The sequence below is a fragment of the Pelophylax lessonae genome, assembly GCF_965119305.1.
Source record: "Pelophylax lessonae genome assembly, chromosome: 1".
Lineage (NCBI taxonomy): Eukaryota > Metazoa > Chordata > Amphibia > Anura > Ranidae > Pelophylax > Pelophylax lessonae.
Genome location: NC_138768.1, coordinates 751,458,040 through 751,481,824, shown reverse-complemented (window position 1 = coordinate 751,481,824; position 23,785 = coordinate 751,458,040). Strand labels below are relative to the sequence as shown.

The window sequence follows — 23,785 nt, the reverse complement described above, 5'->3', positions numbered from 1 at the left end:
TGTGATGTGGAATGAAAACAATAAAAAAAGTTTATTTGACCCCCTGAGTCAATACTTTGTAGAACCACCTTTCACTGCAATTACAGCTGCAAGTCTTTTTGGAGATGTCTCTACCAGCTTTACAGATCTAGAGGGTGACAATTTTGCGCATTCTTTGCAAAACAGCTCAAGCTCTGTCAGATGGGATGGAGAGCGTCTGAATAGCAATTTTCAAGTCTTGCCACAGTTTCTCAATAGGATTTAGGTCTGGACTTTGACTGGACCATTCTAACACAAATATGCTTTGATCTAAACCATTCCATCATAGCTCAAGTTGTATGTTTAGGGTCGCTTTCCTGCTGAAAGATGAACCTCGGCCCCAGTCGCAAGTCTTTTGCAAACATTAGCAGGTTTTCTTCTAAGATTGCCCTGTATTTGGCTCCATCCATCTTCCCATCAACTCTGACCAGCTTTCCTATCACTGCTGAAGAAAAGCATCCCCACAACATGATACTGCCACCACCACGTTTCATGGTGTGTTCAGGGTGATGTGCAGTGTTAGTTTTCCGCTACACATACATGTTTTTAGGCCAAAAAATTCAATTTTGGTCGCAACCAGAGTGCCTTCTTCCATATGTTTGCTGTGTCCCCCAAATGGCTTCTCGCAAACTGCAAACGGGACTTCTTATGACTTTCTTCTAGCCACTCTTCCAAAAGGCCTGATTTGTGAAGTGCACGAACAATAGTTGTCCTGTGGACAAATTCTCCCATCTGAGATGTGGATCTCTGCAGCTCCTCTAGAGTTGCAATGGCCTCTTGACTGCTTCTCTGATTAATGCTCTTTTTGCTTGACCTGTCAGTTTAGGTGGACTGCCATATCCTAGGTTTGCAGTTCTGCCATACTCTTTCCAATTTGGGATGATGGATTGAACAGTGCTCCGTGAGATGCTCCAAGGCATGGAAATTTTTTTATAACCTAACCCTGCTTTTTATCCCTGACCTGTCTGGTGTGTTCCTTGGCCTTCATGATGCAGTTTGTTCACTAACGTTTTCTAACAATCCTCTGAGGGCTCCACAGAACAGCTGTATTTATACGGAGACTAAATTACACACAGGAGGACTCTACTAATTAGGTGACTTCAAAAAGCAATTGGCTCCACTAGATTTTAGTTCAGGGTATCAGAGTAAAGGGGGCTGAATACAAATGCACGCCACACTTTTTAGGTATATCTAAAAAAAAATTGAAAACCATTTATCATTTTCCTTATACTTGACAAAATGTTAAAAAAAAAAAAGGGGTATGAATGCTTTTTAAGGCACTGTATGCTGACTAACCTGTGTAAGAAAAATGCATATACTTACCTACTTTCAGTCTGCTCTTGTCCAGCCACGTGACCCGGTTCCACTTGCCAGCCAGTGACCACTGCAGGGGAAAGGAGTGAAAGCTAACAGATGGGCCATTGAAGCCTACTAGGGACATCACCATTCCAGGCTTTAACAATCATTATTGAGTGCTCTCTCCTCTCCCCTGCAGCCGGCCGCTGACTGACACATGAGAGATCATGTGACTGTACCCGAGCGGCATAATAGGCAAGTATACACATCGGTATTACACTGGTTAGCAAAGGGTAGGTGCCAGGAGGGGGAGGGAGTATTTTTATTAGTTTGAGTTATCCCAGAATTCTACTTTAACTTGATCAAATCTCATCAGTCATAAATCTCAATATCTGAAGGAAAACCATCAGAGAAAAACATGTATCAGAACATAAGCAGCCATTGCGGATTCTTCAGAAGGGAATTTGGTAATCACTTAAAAGTCTGGATCTGTACATTTTTTTTTTTTATTTAAAACATGCACCACTTCTATAGATCATGCCAAGTACCGTAGATGAGGCCAGTATAATAATGCTTAATCTAAGGCTTTGCTTGTAACTGGCCAAACAAAATATGTATAAGGAGCAAACTAAATCTGCTTCACACACAAGACACAAGCTTGGCCACACATGACAAGACATACTTACATCAAGTGATCCTTCATTAATAACGATTAAGCCCATATTTTTGGTCAGTAGTCTGCACGAATGTCCTATGGAAAGAAAACAGAGCAGTTGAGAATTTTTATTAAAAACATGTTTTGCAATAATCTGTTATAAATGCATATGAAAAAACTAACACAACATACTATGCAAAAATGGCATTCTAGAATAATATTCAGATATTTCGTGGTCTTGGTTTTCTGATTTTCTTCAAATACTGTACTGATTAAATGAAAATCGTCCGTTCTGGTATTGTATGACAAAAATTTTCACATTAGTCCCTTCGGATAATTTTGCATGAGAAGACACCAGCGCTCTGAGCTGCGTTTGCTAGAGCAACATGTACATACAAAAAAAAAAGTACATACGTATGAAGAAACCTTTTAAATTATTCAGAGTTATGTAAACAATGCATATATATATATATATATATATATATATATATATATATATATATATATATATATATATATATATATATATAAGAAAATTATACAATCTCAGAGCTATCAATACTAGTTAAAGTATAGAGGCTCACCTTTGAGAACATGTTACATTTTCTAGCCGTGTTTAGGGTGGGACATGCAACATGTCCCCAATGCTGCAGCTGCTGCCTGATCCCCCCTCCCCCGGTGGCAGCAGTAAAGGGAGACGTTTCCTGTACTAGCTGTCACTTTTTGAAATCAGCAAGGCCGTGTGGGGCTCTGCCCACATGGTCACGTCATTTATTCACACAAGCCCCAAAATCCTTTGTGGCTGTCGGCTTGTAGTTCTCAATGAACTTTAAAGCTGTGGTAGTTCATTGATTCTTCCCGTCAGTGTACGGGATGTACAGGCACACAGATACACTGACAGATCTGCAGGAGACCTGCATGGTACCAGCGATCTGCTGATCACTGGTACAATGCTTTACAGGCTCCAAATAAATAAATACACACTTTTTACCTGCAAAAAAGTGTGCATTTATTTTTTATATTTAAAAAGCCTTGATTTGGCCTCCAAAATGCGTTCTGATTGGTCACAGCACCCTGGATGGTTTACCGCTTCCTTACAGATCCTTGACAGATTGAATCTCCCGCAACAGCTCCACAGTAGCTTGCATGAAATCCTGCCCCAGCTTCACAGCGCTCCTGTCAAAGGCTAAGGTGTGAACTGGATTTTGAACGGATGACTTTTACATTGGACTCGTTTCAATGCTTAAAACCAGAGATGTCTGAGTGCATAAGCTTTGTATTTTAACTTTTTCAAATAATAAAACTTGCTACACTATTGACAGTTTGGCACCTCTCTCCCAATCCCTTCTTTATTGCAGGATCATTTTGCATGAACTGTCGTGACCAGCTCTCAAAGCTTGCGTACCAATGATCAGAATTTTTCGTCTGATTTCTCTTTCGTTCATTGACGGACACAGCTCCTGATCTTCATAACCATTGGGTTATACTGCCCCCTACAGGAGGAGGACACTAGGCAGAAAAATAATCTGGCCAGGGGGTATACTCCCTCTCTCTGCTATAGGTACCCAGTTTTTTTCTGTCTAGGAGTAAGGACCTAGTTCCTTGCTGGGATCTCGGATCCTGGCAAATTTTTTCTCCTGGTTTTTCCTGTGAGATCTACAATCGATTGCTGGACTGGGCGACAGGCTGGATAATCTAGATCCGCGACATAGCATCACTGGACGAGGGCTGGCCTGCGAGTTAAACGTCTTGCGAGGTCACATACGACCAGGTCTCAGCCCGAGTTGCAGTGTTCCTCCTGGCCGACAGCCCCCCCCCATTTGGATGGCGAGGGGTTCTGTCTGATGTGGTGCCCACCTGGTTCCTGGTATGGGGAGTAGCTTTCCCTCCTCTACCCCTGGAGGGTTTTGAGGTGGATGTGGGTCCTTCCTTGGGACAGTCATATCCCGGTTCCCCTCTTTCCCATCAGGCCCCCCCCTTTCATCTGTCCCCATCCTACCCCCCTCCACATATGCTTGGGCTGTGTGGGTGGTCTGGTCCACTTCCTGGGGTGGGGGCAGGGCGCTATGCTGGCAACAGGGGCTGGGGGGTGGGTGCCCCACCAGCGGCCGGCTGTGTGGGGGGATTGTACTTGGTGGGGGCTCCTGCCAGGGACCCCCATCCTGTCTGGGTCTGTCCTTGAAGCCTAGGGATCCCTCATGGGTCCTTGGAGGCCTCGCGGGGCTGCCTTTTTGCTATAGCCTGTGTGTTTCTATGCATGGTGGCCATGTTTGTGTTAGTCCAGTGGCCATTTTGTGGTGGTTTCCCATTAAAAATAGTGGCCGCCATGACAGTGTAGCCCTGTGAGCGGTGATTTCGGTGGTGGGAGCCCCTCATCCCCAGGTGCTTACTCCTGGATCTTTTCACTTCCTGATAGCAGCACTTGGAGTGAAGATTATCATGCAGGTGCCTGTTTCTGCAGGGTGGTGAGTCTGGTGGTGTTCTCTCCCTCTTTGCTGAGTATCGCTTGGTGCTTGTGCCTGGCGACTGGCAGGTGCTGCCAGTGCGGAGGGAGTTTTCTCTTTGCAGGGTTTTACACATTTTATGGAGTCCCCCTGGTGACTCATGGAGTCTTTAGAGCACATCTCCCCACCTGATCCCCTCTCTGAGGCTGCGGGGCCCTCCAGGTCCCAACCATCCATCGATCAATGCACTAACAGGGGTCCTGGAGTGGATGTGGCTTTCGGGCGACGGGCTAGCAAAAAGCGCCCCACTTTTCCATGCCTCATCAAATCCTGAATCCGATTCGGCGGCCGTGAATGTCACTGCTGAGTCTGCAACCACCCACCCGGAATCCTCTGATAGGGAGGATGATTCCTCCACATCTGCAACCGCAAACGAAAAGGTGCTGGTGGAAGAGTACCTTTCTTCCACAGGCTACTAAGGGCAAGGAACCTCGTCGTAGATGCGGGTCCTCCTCGGCTAATACATTTTTTTTATCTCTCAGGGTCGACTGACCAGGGCTCCAAGTCTTTCAGGGCCTTCTCCGGAGGAGCGAAACAAACCTGGTATGGCAAGCCGAGAGCGGGGTTTTTCCAGACCAGCAGACAAGGTTTCTTCAGCATGAAGGTGCCCCCTTACCCGTATCAGGGGTGGGGGGATGTCTTTGCTGTTTCCCAGACCTGTGGACTTCCCTGAAACAAGACAAGTGGGTCCACAAAGTCATTCAGTCTGGCTACAAGATCGAGTTTCACGATTGTTTCACCCTTGTCTCCCGGCAAGGGTCTTTTCTTCCAACTTGCGCCTGTCCCCGGACCACTTACAGGGTCTGTTTTGGGCTGGTACAAGACCTGTTGCTTAAAGGGGTGATTGTCCTGGTTCTGTTTTCAGGATTTTTACTCAAATCGTATCCGGCTGAACCGGGGAACGAAGGAGTTCCTAATATGGTGGCTTTGTTCACCCGTCGCTTCGTCTGGAAAATCCTTCCTCCTCTTGTATTGGACAGTGAGCACCATAGATGCCGGCCTGTCTGGCTAGGGAGGTGTCCTCAGCAAACATTCTGCTGAAGGGATCTGGACAATGGAAGAGTCCAGACTTCTGATCAGTGTAAGTCTCCTGGAGTTCAACCTTGCTCCTTCTTAGTGACTCAGATCTCGACCTTCCTTCAAACGGGGGGTTGAAAAGAAATTAGCCTTGAGTGCCATTAAGGACCAGGTGTCAGCTTTGGCGGTCTTCTTACAATGACTCTTGGCCACACACTCCCTGGTAAGTACCTTTCTTCGGGTGTCCGACATTTGTTTCCTCCAGTGCAGTCTTTGTTGCAGCCTTGGGTGCAATTAGGTGCTTTCACTCCTCCAGAAGCCTCCCTTTGAGAACCTTCAGGAGATTCCCTTGCTTACATTGTCTCTGATTTTCATTTAAATGAAGATTATTGTGTCCCAGGCCTAAACATCAGAAGGAAATTGCATTGCATACCTTGGATGTGGTCTGGGCAATTAGGGTGTACTTGGCAGCTACGGAGTCTTTTAGGAAGTCAGACTCACTATTTGTGCTCACGGATGGGCCTCGGAAAGGATTGTCCGCTTCCTCTGCGACCATTTCCAGGTGGATCAGACAGACTGTTATTCAGGCCTATTCCATCCGTCATCAGGCGTCAGTGACGCAGGTTTGCAAGGCGGCCACCTGGTCGTCGGCGCACACTTTTACAAAGTTTTATAAAGTGGATGTGTTAGCATCTGCAGATGCTTATTTTGGCCGCAAGGTTTTGCAGGCTGCTGTTTAGAGGACCTGATCCTCACTGAGGGTGTATTGTTTTTTTTTAGGTGGGCTCCAGCTGTTTTGCTTGAGCTCCTGTTGCCTACGGTTTAGCCTTGGGAATTTTTTTGCTGTTCCCACCCCTCATGTTTAACACTGCATTGGGACTTCCCAATGATTATGAAGATCAGGACCAGTGGCCGTCAATGAACAAAAGAGAAATTGGGATTTTTTACTTACTGTAAAATCCATTTCTTTAATCTTCATTGACGAACACAGCATCCACCCCTTTGTGAAGTTGTAATTTCTTTTGACACTGCTTTTAAATAAACTGAGTACTTATAGCCGAGAAAGGGAGTATACCCCCTGGGACTTGCCCATAGGCGTAACCAGATTCTTTTTCTGTCAACTCCTGTAGGGGGCAGTATAACCCAATGTTTAAGAATATCAGGAGCTGTGTCCATCAATGAACATCAGGGAAATTGAATTTACAGTAAGTCAAAAATCCCATTTTTCTGATTGTGTGTACTAGGCTTTAAAAGGTTGAGTTCACATTTAAAAAAAATAAAATAAATGCACATCTTACAGGTTAAAAAAAAAAAAAAAATGTGCATTTATTATTTTTTTTTTTTACTTGGAGCCTGTCAAGCATTGCACCATCATGCAGGACTCCTGCAGACTTGTCAGTGTATCTGTCTGCTCATATGGGCAGGAGGAGACCATGAACTACCAGAGCTCTTAACAGCGCCATGAAAGTTCATTGAGAACTATGAATCGACAGCTGCAAAGGCTGTCGGGACATGTAGTTTTCTCATTCACACTGTGAAGGGATGACATGGCTGGGCGAGCGGAGGCCCACATGTCCGCATTTTTAGTTTCTTCTTTCTGTATGTACTAATGCATGAATGAAGACTGAAAAATCGCTTTTGATGTGTTGTGCATTTTTGTATAGGATGACTGTTATATAGACTAAACATATATGAATCTCTCCCTACCAATTGTAGCAGAAAAAAAATATCAAAAACAAACCATAATACCTTAATTCACAAAACATTTTTACTCACTGGCCTACATAATGTACAGCAAACTCCAGCACTCTTTGCATTTAGATCATGCACTTGGAATGGGCCTAGCATGGCCCTGCCTACAGTTGTGCTCATATGTTTACATATCCTGGCAAAATTTATGATTTCTTGGCCATTTTTCAGAGAATATGAATGATAACACAAAAACTTTCCTTTCACTCATAGTTAGTGTTTGGCTGAAGCCATTAATTATATATATATATATATATATATATATATATATACATATACACACACACACACACACACATTATATATATATATATATATATATATATATATATATATATATATATATATATATATATATATATACATACACACACACACACACGTTATTTATATGTTTTGCAGTGTGGACATGTGAATTTGAAGCAGACCTAAAGGTAAATTCTTACCAGAAGTCTGCAGATCCATGCGTATCAATGTTTTTGTCAGATTTAATTCATATTTGTTGCCAGCTCCAAAAATGTTGGAGCTGGCTCCTAGATTTCAGCAAGATTTATCCAGGTCTTAAAAAAGGAACAGGATCTAATGTTTATTACTGTATATGGATAACCTTAATCTCTGTTTAAGCATTGCTTCGGCCCTGGGTCACACCTATGAGTTTTTCAGTGCGTTTTCAGTTTTATAGAAACACACTACAGTTAATTTTCCATGATTTCCTCTGGGTCACATCCTTGCTTATGTTTTTGATTGAGTTTTTACTGGTTTCTCCTGCATGACAACAGATACCTCCCAAAAAAGCAAAAAGCATCCAAAACACATTTAAAAACGAGTGTCAGAAAACACAAAATGGGGAAAGTGCATCAACTGCAACCTGCATAAGTGTGAACCCAGCCTTAAAGGGAAAGTATAATAAAATGTATTAAGCTGGTTTATGTAGAATCGCTTAAAATATTATGACAAATGACATAATTAAATTACTTTTTTCGTACCTGAAGTTAAAAGACAAGTTCATCTTTGGAGCATGTTACATGCTCCACCTGTTTTTAAATGCAATGCCCTGCAGGCTCCTTAGCAAGACAAATAATAAATGCATATTTTGTTTACCTGCAAAAAACGTGCATTATTTATTTCAAAAGGTGAACTTATCCTTTAATACCTTCTCTCCCGGCGCTCTGACTTAGAAAAAGGTTCCTGCACAATTTTTTTTGCAAAGTCGGAGCGACTTGCATTGACTTCTATTATGAGAAGTCATTGCAAGCCGCGCTGAAGTCGCCCGAAGTCGGGGCGACTTCGAGTCGGATTAGTGTGAACCGACTCTACCAGTAATGTGACACCAGTGGAACAAATATTGACATAATTAGTGTCCAAACACAATATTCCAAATAGATCTTCGTGATATTCGCACCTTCCACCACCCAAATGCAGCTCAGCACTCACATCCACTTCTGACACTCAGTTCCGCAGGGGCCCCCAGCACACTCAGCGGTGCCCCTGTATCACCTGTAGAGGATCTTCAGCTTGTAGCGGACCCTCTGCACACAGGAGGAAAGAAAAGCTGAACAGAGCAAAAGATCCTGTGACCAGAAGCTGCAGTCCCACCCAACATCACATGTCAGCAGATCTCCCATACAGGACTGAATGTGATGAAAGAACGGCCCTCTAAAGAACTGACTGCCGGTCACAGCTTAAAGACCTTCTCAGGAAGCAGAGCTGACATCGCCAGACTTTGGGAGTGTCACTTCATGAGTTGTTCTGTAGTCGGACCACTTGCCGGATGTTTTCAAGGGAGATCTATTGAATTCAGTAATCCCTCTGGAGACACAAGGCCCAGGATTGGTTTAAGCCACAGGTGCTGTTGACCTTTGTATGAGGTCCAAATTTTCTGGTAAGCAGGCATTCTTGCTTTGGTGGAGGACATCACATTTGGGTGGTGGAAGTGGAAGGTGTGAATAGAGAAGATCCATTTGGAATATTGTGTTTGGACATTTATTTGTCAATATTGTTTGCACTGGTTTCACATTATTGGTGTTGAAGGATTTTTTTCTTGTTTCTTTTCTTTTTTGTCTTTATTAAAATACCAGCCTGCTGTCAGTATCACGTGACAGATGTAAACAACTTCCTTTCATGCCATGCATCATATACAATTGTGTTGCTAGCTGCTGGTCACAGTGATCACAACACAGACAAACACAGCCCATCTGTAGCATGTGATTAACTTTGGCCAATCACAGCTAACCACAACAGAAGACACTGAATGAATCAGTTTCATTCAGTAAAAATGGTTGCTTATACCAATGAAATTCACTGCTATAAGCAATCAATGTGTATAAAAAAAAAACCAAATCCTGGTCATTATAGCAGAGTAGTACAGTGCTACTATGGTAACTTTTCTATTAAAAGTGCTGAAAGGTTATGTCCTCTATAGTACCTTGAAGCCCAAGATCCCCTGAGTTGTCTGGGTTGAATGATTGGAAGAGTCACTCAACTGGGAAGACTGAGAACCTTATGGTGAGTACAAAGGTCATGAGCATGCATGGCAACCATAGCAAGAACACTCAATACACTAAATTACCAAAAATATTGGGATGCCTGCCTTTATACGCACATGAACTTTAATGGCATTCCAGTCTTAGTCCTTAGGGTTCAATATTGAGTTGGCACATCCTTTAGGTTTAGGAGTGTGTCCATGGGAATGTCTGACCATTCATCCAGAAGCGTATTTGTGAGGTCAGGCACGGATGTGGACAAGGCGGCCTGGCTCGCGGTCTCCGCTCCAATTCATCCCAAAGGTGTTCTATAGGTTTGGACTGTGCAGGCCAATCAAGTCCCTCCACCCCAAACTCGCTCACCCATGTCTTAATGGACCTTGCTTTGTGCACTGGTGCGCAGTCATGTTGGAACAGGAAGGGGTCATCCCCAAACTGTTCCCACAAAGTTGCGAGCATGAAATTGTCCAAAATGTCTTGGTATGCTGACGCCTTAAGAGTTTCCTTCGCTGGAACTAGGGGGCCAAGACCAACTCCTGAAAAACAACCCCACACCATAAGTCCACCTCCACCAAATGATTTGGACCAGTGCACAAAGCAAGGTCCATAAAGACATGGATGAGCAAGTTTGGGGTGGAAGAACTTGACCGGCCTTCAAGTCCTGACCTATACCCAATAGAACACCTTCTTGATGTATTAGAGCGGAGATTGTGAGCCAGGCCTTCTCATCCACATCAGTGCCTGACATCACAAATGTGTTTCTGGAAGAATAGTCAAACATTCCCAGACACACTCCTAAACCTTATGGACAGCCTTCCCAGAAGAGTTGAAGCTGTTATAGCAGCAAAGGATGGGCCAACTCAATATCGAACCCTATGGACTAAGACTGGGATCCCACTAAAATTCACGTGCGTGTAAAGGCAGGCGTCCCAATACTTTTGGTACTATAGCGTATGTGCAGGGAAAAATCCACACAGATAGTGTTCCTTTATTAGAATGCACCTCTATTGACTTTGTACTTCCTCCTTTTGGCCTAAAAACTCCACCAGGAGTCAGCACCAGCAGGGGAAAAGAAGGGTCTTCAACAGCTGAGATCGCCGCCCAGAGGCTTCTCTGTAATGTCCGCCAGTCTGTACCATGCTGGACTAATGGAAAATGGCCGCTAGACTACACAATCACCACCACTGGTCATAGAGAAACAGGCTACAACAAAATGGCCACCGCACGTAGAGGGAGGGGTCTCTGGAGCCCACACTGCCAGCAGGAAGGAAGGGGGGAACCAGGCAGATAATGTCTCCCCCCCAGCCAATAGCTGGCGGCGCACCCCCCCCCCACAACCGCCAGTAAATTACCATACACCAAGGGGGGGAGGGGTGGGGTGTTAGATGACCCAAAGGGTCCACTATAATCAGGAGGTTCTGATGGGAAGGAGGGGAACCCATGGGTCCGACTGTCCCAGGGAGGGGCCCGCATCCACCCCAAAACCCTCAATGGGGAGAGGGAGGACAGCTACTCCATATACCAGCAACCAGACGGGCACCGCTCGACAGAACTTCCTTGCAATTGAAATAGGGGCTGTCGGCCAGGAGGAATGCTGTGACTAAGGCTGCGACCTCGCAGGCCAGCCCCCATCCAGTGTGGCTACGTCATGGCCGACCTAGTGCATTACTGTGGTCTGCTCGCTGGCAAGACTGGGGTGACCATTGGATCTAGATTATCCAGCCGTTCTCCCAGTCCAGCAGTTGATTGTAGATCTCGCAGAAACAAAAAAACAGTAGAAAAAAAAAAAAAGCCATTTAAAAAGGAAAAAAAAAACTGCCAGGACCAAAGATCCCAGCAGGGAACTAGGTCCTTACTCTGGACTAGGCAGAAAAAACTGAAGACCTATAGCAGAGAGGGTGAGTATACCACCTAGGACTGCCCATAGGTGTAGCCAAGTTATTTTTTCTGCCTAGTGTCCTACTCCTGTAGGGGGCAAGATAACCCAATGGTTCCAAATCCTGGAGAGCCGTATCCGTCAATGAACGAAAGAGAAAATTGTGTTTTCAGGAGACCTAAGCAATGGTAGGCTGTATATTTTTTTCAGTACAGATTTTCTACAAGGGCTGTGATTAAGAACAGAACTAAGACATTCTGGTGGAGATTCTGGTACTGGAGGTCTCGGGAAAGACAAGATTACAGTGAGTACTTAATCATAATAACTTCTACTCATAACTGACATATCACTTTTAATTTTGCAACCAATACCAAATGCTGGGCAAAAAGCATGGACAGATCTAGGCTACAGAAACAACTGTTCTACATAAAGCCGTTTTTAGTAAGATCTTGCCATCCAGAGTCTGAAAACTTCTGATTGCCAGCAAAAGAATTCAAAAATGACTTCAGAAAACAGCGTGCAAAGCATTGGCTAACACGGTGAGTGACATGCTTCATCAGTGTATTATACAACAGTAAACTGCAGGAAGGGTTCAATGGACCCAATGAGCAGAACCAGAAAAGCCAATATATACATGAGCCCAGACTGAAGATTACCAGGGAATGTGAAACTCATTGAAAGCTCTTCTCTACTGTATCAATCAAGTGGTAATAAAGAGGCCCTATCTGTCTAAGTGCAAAGACAGGATGAAACCTGAAAACATAAAACCACTTTTTTGCCACGCGCTCCTAACTTTACTCTGCTTTTTTTTTTACAGGATGAGTTATGCCTGTACATAGTGTGGTTTAAAGCTACCTTTTATCTGTGATCAAGTGCTTTGGGTTTAGTTGAATGCTTCATTTTTACTGCATTCTGCCAGCCATTATGGCAGAAGCCTATGAAAGCCACCAGCATTTACAGAGGAAAGATGGAATGAATGCTTTGACAGCAGAATCAGATGATTTCTTATGTCTCCCTAGCTTTGCTGTTCAGGCAGCACATTAAAGGCATACCAGAAAATTGATATATCCTACATGTTACACGTGGTGAAAGAACAGATTCCCATAGAAGCTATAAATTCCAAGATTCATTAGTAAAAAGCCATGTGGTTCCTAAAATTTCTCCCACATGATATAGATACATTTTATTCTAGACAATGTAATGCTGCAGTATGGAACGTTTAACAGAAATACACTGTGCAATGATGCGTAGTGCACTACACAAGGACACAAATCATGTAATTACTGATGACAGCCCTGTCTTCACTGCATATTAAAGGGTATACAAACCTAAAAAGTAGTATTGCAGAAATGGCACTGTAAAAACAGGTCTACTTTGCATGTAGGCAATTTAACTTTCAAACAAGTTTGGACTTATCGTGGAAATCTTCATCCTTTCTATTTTAGTGTGCAAAAAATGGGATTTTTGACTTACTGTAAAATCCATTTCTCTAATGTTCATTGACGGACACAGCTCCTGATATTTATAACCATTGGGTTATACTGCCCCCTACAGGAGTAGAAAGGTAGGCAGAAAATAATTCTGGCTACACCCATGGGCAGTCCCATGGGGTATACTCCCGCTCTCTGCTATAGCCACTGATTTTTTTTTTTGGCCCAGTCAGGAGTAAGGACCTATTTCCTTGCTGGGTTCGTTTAGATTTTTCCTGTGGGATCTACAATCAACTGCCGGACTGGCCGCATTATAGCCCCACTGGATGGGGGCTGGCCTGCGAGTTAAACGCCTTGCGAGGTCGCATACAAGCAGTGTCAGGAGAATTATAACTCCATAGAGACTTTCTCTTTTGTTCATTGATGGACACAGCTCCCGATATTCATAACCATTGGGACGTCCCAAACAAGTGTTAAACACGAGGGGAGGGTACAGCAAAACATTTCCCAAAAGGCTAAACATTAGCCAACCAGGCAACAAGAGCTCAACCAAAAAACTAGAGCCCACCTGAAAAAAAAAAAAAAACACACACCCTCAAAAGGAAAGGTCCTCAAACAGCAGCCTGAAAAATCTTGCGGCCAAAATAAGCAGGGAATCTCCCAAATATTTTCAAAGGGAGGCTTCTGTAGAGCTGAAAGCACCAAATTAGGATCCCAAGGCGGCAACAGAACCCGCACTGGAGGAACCAAATGCCAGACACCCTGAAGAAAGGTACGCCACCAGGGAGTGTGTGGCCAAAAGTCATTGGAAGAATACCGCCAAAGCCGACACCTGGCCCTTGATGGTATTCAAGGCCAATTTCTGTTCAATTTCCCCCCCCCCCCCCCCGTTGAAGGTCAAGACACGAGCCACCAAGAAGGAGCGAGGAAGAACCTCAAGAGACTCACCACGCAATGTACGTCTTTCAACAGTGTAGGAATCACGACTCAAACCCCTATCCTTCAGCACCTGGCGTTCAACAGCCAAGCGATCAAAGCCAGCAACTGTAAAACAGGATGGAAGATCTGTCCTTGGGACAGCAGATCCTCCCTGAGAGGGAGCTGCCAAGGAACATCGGTGACCAGCTGCACCAGATTGGCATAAGACCGGCGAGGCTAGTCCGGATACACTAAGATGACCTGAATCCCTTCTGCCTCGATTCTGCATAGAAGTCTTGGCAGAAGCTTTAGAGGAGGGAAGGCGTAAATCAGACGATACTGACCCCAAAGGCCATCAGCGCGTCTGTGGCGTCCACCGAGCCAAAAACCTCTGCACCTTTCTGTTGAGCTGAGATGCCAAGAGATCCACCTAGGGGTGCCTTACCAGAGACACAGCTAATGAAACACCTCCGGATAAAGGCACCACTCCCCATGGTCCAATGCCTGCCGGCTGAGGTAATCCGCCTGCAAATTTTGTCAGAATGTGTACGGTGGAGAGGGCTGGAATGAACCGTTCTGCCCACCTTAGAATGCTGGCTACCTCCAGAGCCACCAGGACACTTCTTGTGCCCCCTTGGTGATTGACATAAGCCACAGCCATGGCATTGTACGATTGAATGCGCTCTGGACAACCCTGAAGACGATCTGTCCAATGATCGAGACACAGTTTGATCGCTCGGAGTTTCCAGACACTGATCAGGAGTCTGGACTCCAGATCCCCCGAGCAGAATGCTTGCTTAGGACGCCTCCCCAGCTGGATAGGCTGGCATCTGTGGTGACCACTGTCCAATACAAGGGGAGAAAGGAATTTCCCAGCCGAAGCGTCGGAGAACGAAGCCACCATATCAGGGACTCCTTTGTTGCCCCAACTCAGCCGTATCTGATTGTGCAGAGACTGCGGAGCCTTGTCCCATTTGGTCACAATTTATTTTTGCAGGGACCTCGTATGGAACTGTGCAAACGGAACCACCTCAAAGATAGACACCATCAGGCCCAGCAGCTGCATGCAAGTCCGAAGGGATGACCATCCAGCAGGAGGCGAATTGCAGCCTGCAATTTCTGGAGTTTGTCCAGAGGAAGGAGCACTCTGGCTAAGGCCAAGTCCAGAGTCAGGCCCAGATAGTCCAGCTTTGTGGATGGAACCAGAGCACACTTCTGAAAATTCAGAATCCAGTCGAACTCCTGCAGAATCCATATTGTGAGCTCAAGGTTCTCCACCAGAGCAGAAGTAGACTCCGCTCGCAGAAGGAGATCGTCCAAGTAGCCCAGTAAGGCGATCCTCCATTGGCGTAGCAAAGCTAGCACCAGGGCCAACACTTTTGTGAAAACCTAAGGGGGCAGATGTGAGACAAAAGGGTAACACCACAAACTGATAATGGTCCTTTCTCACAGCAAAGCGGAGAAAACGCTGGCGACTGGCACATAATGGAATGTGAAGGTAGGCATCCTTGATATCAATAGATGCAAGGAAATCCCCCTGATGCAGGGATGCCATCACCGTTCAAATGGACTCCATTCTGAACCAGCACAAAGCAGTTTAGCGCCTTGAGGTTCAGGATTGGATGCACTTTGCCTTCCTTCCTGGGAACTGTGAACAGGTTTGAGTAAAAACCTTGAAAACCTTCCGAGGTCAAAACCGGGACAATCACCCCTTGAAGGAACAGGTCCTGTACCGCCCCAAACAGGCCCTGCAAGCGATCTGGGGATAGGTGCAAGTTGGAAGGAAAAAAACCTGCCGGGGGATAAGAGCGAAACTCGATCTTGTAGCCAGACCAAATTACTTTGTGGACCCACTTGTCTTGCACCCGGGAAGTCTATGGGTCCAGAAACCAGCGAAGATGTCCCCCCACCCCCGATACAAGTGAGGGTGCACCTTCATGCAGAAGGAGCCTTGTCCCTGGGTCAGGAGCAGCCTGATCTTGGCTTGCCAAACAAGGTTTGTTTGGATCCTCCAGAAGAGGGCCTGAAAGGCTTCGAGCCCTTGTCAGTCGATCCTGGGGGACGAAAAAACTTCTTATGAGCTGAGATGAAAGGCCCACTTCTAAGAATGAGGCTCCTTGCCCTTAGTAGCCTGAGGAAGAAAAGTACTCTTCCACCTGTGAGACCTGTAATGATGTCATCCAGAGTAGCTCTAAACAGGCGATCTCCTTGAAAAGGAAGATCAGCCAAGGCCTTTTTGAAGTCTGAACCGCAGTCCAGAACTTGAGCCAAAAAACACGGCGAAGGACCACTGCCAAAACAGAAAGGCGAGCTATCAGGGGGGCCGCATACAAAGAGGCATCACCGCTAAACTGCAGCCCCTGGTCCGCCAGCTCACCAAAAGGCAGGGGGGAGCTGTTCCCCCTCCAGGTCATGGTGTAGGAGCTTAGCTCACTCGGTATAGAGTTTGCAACACTAGGGCAAAGGTGAATACTTGGTCATCCCCACTCTTTAGCGACAATTCTGTCAAAATAGGCAGGGAAAGGAAACACCTTTGCCGCTTTGGATGGCTTGTGAGTACCAAAGGGCACCTGCGCCTCCGTCGCAGCTTCAGCTGCATCCTCCATCTTCAGGGCCTCATGCACAGATACAATCAGGGCATCCACCAGCGCCCCTTTTCATGCGCAGACATGGAGGAATCATCCTCACTATCAGAGGATTCAAGGCGTGTGGTTGCAGACCCAGCAGCATGACCCACGTCCGCGGCTGCCAAATCAGATTCAGGATCTGATGAGACAGATGAGGCAGGGGAATGCACTTTTTGCTAGCCCATTGCCCATAAGTCACCTTCACCCAGGACACAAGGGACTCAAGGACTGCCGTCAGTGCATGGATGTATGGTTGGGACCCGGAGGGCCCCGCAGCCTCAGAGGGGATCAGGTGGGGCAATGTGCTACAAAAAGTCCATGAGTCATCAAGGGGACCCCACAGAAAGTGTAAAACACTGCTAAGGGACAAGCCCCACCGCACTGGCAGCACCACCCAGTCGCCAGGCACAAAGCACAAAGCAATCCTCAGCAGAAAGGGAGAGGACCCCACTAGACTCCCAACCCATAGAAACTGGCACCTGCATCTATACTACACGTGCGGCGATCATGACGTGAAATGATCCAGGAGTCGGCACCAAGGGATGAGGAGGGGCTCCCACTGCCGAAATCGCCACCCACAGGGCTCCACTGTCATGGCCACCGCTATTTCCAATGGCAAACCACAAAAAATGGCCGCCAGACTACACAAACATGGCCGCTGTGTATAGAAACACACAGGCTACAACAAAATGGCGGCCCCACGCAGCACCATGAGGCTTACAGGGACCCAGGAGGGAGACCAGGCCTCAAGGACATATCCAGGCAGGTCGGGGGGCCCTTGCAGGAGCCCCCACCAGGTTCAACCCCTCCCCTTCCGCACAATCGATCATCTTGCCAAAGACAGCGCCCCCATCCCAGCCTTTTACAACTGTTTTACCACAGAGGAACCCTTGAAATTATTTTTTTGCTAAAACGAACTCATTGAGGGACAGTGGGAGGGGGGGGTGCCCCTTATAATCAATAGTGCCCTTATCTATCCCCTCTATAGCAGCCCTTTTTTTTTTACCCAAGAAAACTCCTGAAATGGTTAGGTCCCAGGGAACCCCTACTAAAACCAATCTATTGGTGGTCGAAGGAAGAATGTAGCTTTGTAGCTTACATTGGTGGCAAGTGGGAAGAATGCCCCCTCACAGTGAAGGTCACAGTGCCACCCTCATCAACAGCTAAAAAGACCATTTGTGTCATGCCATTGGCACCCAAAACTATCCAGACACCATCACATGGGAGGTTAATCAGCCACAGTTGAAGGAACCCCTAGCAATCTCTGGAGAAACCCTAGGGCTCCACAAAACCTTGGTTGAGAATGGCTGCTCTAGACAATGAGCAAAGACAAATGGTGATGTTTTGGTGCAACTCAGGAGATGTTGGGACTGTGATAAGAGTAAAAAACATTTGGTTTACCTTAAACTTAGTTTTATTGTTTAGGTTTGGCAAGATTTTTACTGGATTTCTAAAGTATATGATTCTGTGCAGTGTAGTTTTCTTCTACCCACCAACAGATTAATGCTAGTCTTAAAGAGGAACTAATCCCTCCTAATCATTACAGCCAAGGAAGCTGCTATCTTAGTCTCAGTTTGATCTGCAGTTGCCATGGTGCTGTGCATGTGATTCGTTATGACACTGGTCATTTGATGGCTTGACTGTAAGATGAGGAACACAAAGAAACTGTGACAGTTAACCATTCATGGCATACCTTGAACATAACTATTTTGTAAATCAGCCAAAGAGGAACTAAACCCATTGATTTAATGGTTTCCCAAAACCTTTACCTTCAAGGCAAGCCATAAATAATAATGGTCACAAATGACCATCAAATGGCCGGGGTAATAACAGATCACATGTAGAGCACACCATGGCAACTGCAAATCAAACAGTGGCCAAAATGACTGCTTTCTTGACTGTACATGATAGGAGGGTTTGTTCCACTTTAAATGGATGGGTTTAACTCTGCTTTATACTATTTATTTATTTTTTGGTATAAGTAATCTTTTTGTGTTTCCGTTATAAAAAAAAAATGTTCCTACACAACATGAATGCTGATGCAGCGGTGACATTTACAGCATTTCCTGCTTCCATAAAATTTGGCCTGTATGATTTTCACAATGGGCAGAATGATCTTTGAGATGAAAGTCTGTACAACCATAGGTCAATGGCAAAGCGCAGGTGACCTGCAAAAAACCCCGGGTACACGGCACTGCACCTGTGCTGCGAGAAAAATGCACCACATAGCACCATAAATGTGCACAGCATATAAATCAGCTGGCTTTTTACATTGGTGCACCTGCAGGGCTGTCATTTAGGGGGACACAGACAATACTCCTGCACTGGACCAGAGCCACAGCAGGTCAACAGGGGGGCCTGGGCCCACCAGGTGCTACACGTTTCCAATTTAATGTCCAGTTTAATAACACAATTTCCTCTCATTTTAATGCTTCTTACATCAGAGCTCATGCCTTTGCAGTATAGGGCTGTCTCTCAGCTGCAAATCTAGTTAGCGAGGTAGAGACACAAATGCGTTTATTGAGGATATGGTCACACACTTCATTACTGACAGCCCCCACCTGACAAGCTGGGAAATGGTGAAAATTACATGGAGGTAATGGTAGTGATGTGAAGAATGGCATCAATTTACTTAGCAGACACATCAATTTTGTCTTTTAAATGAGGGATCCATTATATATAATTTTCAGTGTGCATCCACCCCCACATAACCAAGGTTTCCACCTTTTCAGGGAAAATGCCGGCCTCACGATCCCTTTACTATTAATAAGCAAGTTCCATTTTTACCGACCAGGCTGAGAAATACTGGCCAGGTGGTAACCCCACATATGGCATGAGTATTTACTGGGGAAGTTGTGTTTAGATTATGGGTATTGATGCCATAAAACTAGTAATCACATTTTCTTAGAGGAAAATGGGACCCTGTCAGGTGAACCGTACACGGCCCAATGATATCTACTGGCAGCCCTGTGCAGCAATGCAGCTAATGCAGTAAAGCAGAGAACATAAACGTTTCCCTTTGAATTAACTCATTAGCCCATTTTTGCAATCTGTTTGCCCAACACCCATATCTTCAGTCATTTTGGTCTATACAGAGATCACAATTAAATGCAGCTGTGAATTACCTATGTGTTTCACAATTTTTTTTTTTAACATAAATAAGATTTGTTAGATTTATTAGAATGGCAACATAAATACAGCAGGTTTAAACAACTGTTGATGTTAAATACTCCATGAATATACAAAAAACCTGCCACATGGTATCATTTATTAACCTGGCCACATTGCAACAGTGCCACCTACTGGGTCTTATGGGAAAATACTGGATTTTAAAACCATTTATTGATGCAGTGAAAAGAGTTAGACGAGAAAGCCAAACACAGTAACATCCATGAAGTGCAAACACCCGATTCTTTTAAAAAAAAAAGTGTACAGTATAAAAAAATAAAATGTTTTTGTCTTAATAAAGATGAATTTACACATTTGTATTGCTAGTTAAACTCTGGTAGAACAGATGAAACACATACACTAGCACTGTTGGTTTGGAGATTCTGTTTAGTCAGTCTTGAGGTCTTTGCACTCCTCTCAGTGCTAGGTTTAATCATTGACTGTTGACCCCAACACTAACCTCTAATAAACCCTTGAATAGCACACTTACTGTATCCAATATCTGAAGCCGGGGTGTCAAAAGGTCCCAGGCCTCTACCAAAATGACAAATTTGCAAATGCTGAAAGCTACTGATCTCTTTGCCAGACAGCAGACCTACCTGTCTACTACAATTAGTGCAAAAATACAGCCTGGTCTGTACAAACCCCCAGCCTGTGACTGGACAATGAAGAAGCAGCCCACTGATGAGGGTAACCTGATGCTTTTCCCTTTTACAGTATGATAAAGGGATGGAAAGACAGCACTGTGCAAAACAGGGGACTCCCGAGTTGCTCACAGCACTGGCACTTCATTTCCTATTGTGCGGCTATACAGCAAGCAGCAGCAGGTCTAGATCCAGGAGGATTCAGATACGAAGACTAGTTCTGGATTAAAATATATTTAATGATTTTTAATGAATACCATAAATAAATTGCATGTTTTCTTTGTCTGCCTGTAGTTAAGCTTTGCCACGACAAATCATTTGCTATGTCATGTAACAGTACCCACGCAGACAGGCTAGTGTAATCGCTTTTCTACCCCTCAATCTTTTCACAGCTATCTAGAAATCCCTAGATAGAAGCTATGCATACTGTAAAACGGACTTGACCTTTAGGAGCTTGATCTGCAGAGCATAGTTGTATAAGAAGACATCATCCCTCCTTTCTCAAATAGCTGGAATTATTTATTTTCTACAGCTCGCATACTTACCACAGACAGTCCGAAGACCCGTGACTTGGCAAAAAGGACCATGAAAAATGCCTACAACAGCCTCTATGCTTAGATACTGTCAGATAAAACAGCAAAATAAAAAAGCAATGATCACTGGAAAGTCTAAGTCCAAATGTCCTGACATGTCCACACCATTGTCTGTAACCCCCCCCCCCCCCCCCTCATAAAGGTTTTTTACGGTCATGCAATCTATGTACGAAGGTGCAAAACACCTCCCAAGTGCAGCTTCCCCTCAGGCCCCCTTCCCCCTCCTTATACGACCTGAGCCCGATTTTAATCCACCGATGTGCATGAGAACCTATACTCTTTCACTTCTCAATGATTGTCAATCATAGGCAGTGAGGAGAAAGAGGTCTTATGGACAGGGGCGACTCAGGAGCGAGCCCTCACAAGTTCCCCCCTAGCAAGCAGCTTGCTATGGTGGGCACTCAATTGGTGAAGCGGGGCGCCGACAGGGAGCCCGAGAACAGCAGAATTAGGACTGCTCTGGGCAACACTATCGCACAGAGCAGGTAGAGTATGACATGTTTTTTTTTTTTTTTTTAATTGGAACATTTAGAATTACTTTAAATTGGGGGGGGGGGGAGAGAGGGTCTTCTGCCTGCAGGCTTCTGTCTTTTTTTTTTTTTTAATCAGGTAAAGCTGTGCATGGGTCTGCCTAAACAGCCAAGTCACCCACTTACAGATCTGTGAACAGAGACTACAAAAGTCCCATCTGCCACCATGGAAGGGGGACCTTGTAGAACTTAATGGAGCATGAATGCGGTGACACCACTATACACCTAATCAATTGAAAAGTTCCTCCAGCTCTCTAACTGAAGGTCTGTAACTTAGTATGGACCTCCACCTGAAGGAAAAGTCTGCAGAAGACTGTGTATTGCACTCACAATCCCCGGATCACAGTTGCAAGGCTTTGCAGGCTCCAATGCAAATTTTTTTTAATAAAGTACATTTTTTTAATCAGAGGGTGCATTTATATTTTGCAAAAGGTTGAATTAGCCTTCGAGTTTGTAATGTAGTTGACATTTTCAAAATAAAAAAAGAAATATCACTATACCAATATTAATAGCGGTCTCTTGTTTATCTCCAGTCAGAATCCAAATTCTAATGTCAGCTTTCACTAACGTCTCAATGGTCTCTGGCACATTGTCTTGCAGCTTGTCCTCTATGGCAGTTGCTCCGAGTAAATGGAGGTTCTATTAAAGAAGAAAGAAAAACACCACAATATGATAAAATCACAACTCAGTATGTGCATGGCAAATTAAATCTGTCAGCTGAATATATAACTTCAATAAAATGAACACAAAATTAAAAGGGAAGGAACATGGAACATCTGAGATAATTATTCATTTGATGTATCATTATCACATCTCATATGAATCAGAGAAACATATGCTGCAGAAGAAACATTGTGCTGTGTAGGTTTTTTGGCAGTTCTCTTTTTCATTGAAGTTTCCTGGCTATTGAACAAAGTGCATTTCTTACCCTACAGCAGGGATATGCAAACTGTGGCCCTCCAACTGTTGCAAAACTACCCCATCATGCCTCTGCCTCTAGGTGTCACTCTTGTGGCTGTCAGAGTCTTGCTATGCCTCATGGGACTTGTCTGTTAAAGTTCCACAATTAAAGACTTAAGCCTCATACACACGCAACGATTGTTGGCCGTGAATTTTCGGCCAACGTCCGATCGGCCGATTGTCGGCTTGTTAGTTTGATGCTTCCGACAACCGACTGCGACTTTTCGGCCGAAAAAAATCTGGTGTGCATGCTATAAAATTTTTGTTGGCTGTCAACAGAACGGCCGATTGTTCCTCAGTCAGTACAGATTTCGGCAGACAAAAATCAGATGAGCAAGGCTGGGCATGCTCAGAGAAGAAAAAACACACGGAAAGTAAACCAGCACATGACATCACTTCTGAAGTTGGTTGTTGTTGGCCAAAAAAATTAGTGTGCAGTCTAGAGCACATTTCAACCAACACAACAACACTGGACAAAAGATGGCTGATCGGTCGGCCAACAATCGTTGCGTGTGTACGAGGCTTTACACTCTAGCTTAAAGTGAACATTAACCACAACCAGAATCAGGCAGAATTTCATGTATTTATCCAGTGTCCAGGTACTGCTGAAGCCTGCTGTTCCTGAGGTGTTGAGGTGGCTCATCAGTCCTAACGTGACGGTTGCTAAAATAAAATAGCACATCAAAAATTCTTGGATTCTGAAACATTTTTAAGTGGTCATTTCTTTTCCATATACAGTACTATATTTAAGATAGTATTTAATTCCATTTAGGTAAGGAGCGTCGGGTTCACATATGTGCTGAAGCAGTTTCCCAGCATGGTGTCCTGCACATCTCTGTTCACCAGTTCAGGTGCGAATCAGGTCTGAATTTTGGCCTGAATTGGCACCCGAACCAGACCCAAAGACGCACAGGACCCTTTTGGAACACAGGCCGTGGCTGCCTCGGACCTGTGAACGGCTCCTTTGCGAGCTGGGCACACTCGCATGTCATGTGAATTGGATGCGGGGAAACCCAAACCCAATTTGCATATATGTGAACCAAGCCTTAAGTGTCTTCTTTGCAGACAGCCGGGTTTTGTTTTCTTCCAGTTTCATTTTGGAATGCCAGTTCCCATATATGATCATCATTACTATCTTTTATGTCTTCGCAGAATTGAGCCTCCCAAAGGTTAGAAGAGACATTCAGAAATACAAGTGGATACCTTCAGTGGAGCTAAAAATGGGATATTTGTATTTACCGTAAAATCCATTCCTCTGAGTTCATCGAAAGACACAGCGCTCCATAAATCATAACTAGCGGTTATATTGCCTCCTCC

General features: G+C 44.8%; 1 protein-coding gene across 4 annotated transcripts in view; it reads right to left on the bottom strand.

Moving 5' to 3' along the window:
- ATP8A1 (ATPase phospholipid transporting 8A1) overlaps positions 1-23,785 on the bottom strand; it is a 473,872-nt gene that overhangs the window by 102,197 nt on the left and 347,890 nt on the right. For all 4 annotated transcript variants that reach the window (XM_082272128.1, XM_082272127.1, XM_082272129.1 and 1 more), the window contains 2 exons: positions 22,009-22,147; positions 2,001-2,065 (listed from right to left, as the gene is read on the bottom strand). In XM_082272128.1, coding sequence (XP_082128254.1) covers positions 2,001-2,065; positions 22,009-22,147 — 204 coding nt within the window. The remainder of the gene's footprint in view (positions 1-2,000; positions 2,066-22,008; positions 22,148-23,785) is intronic.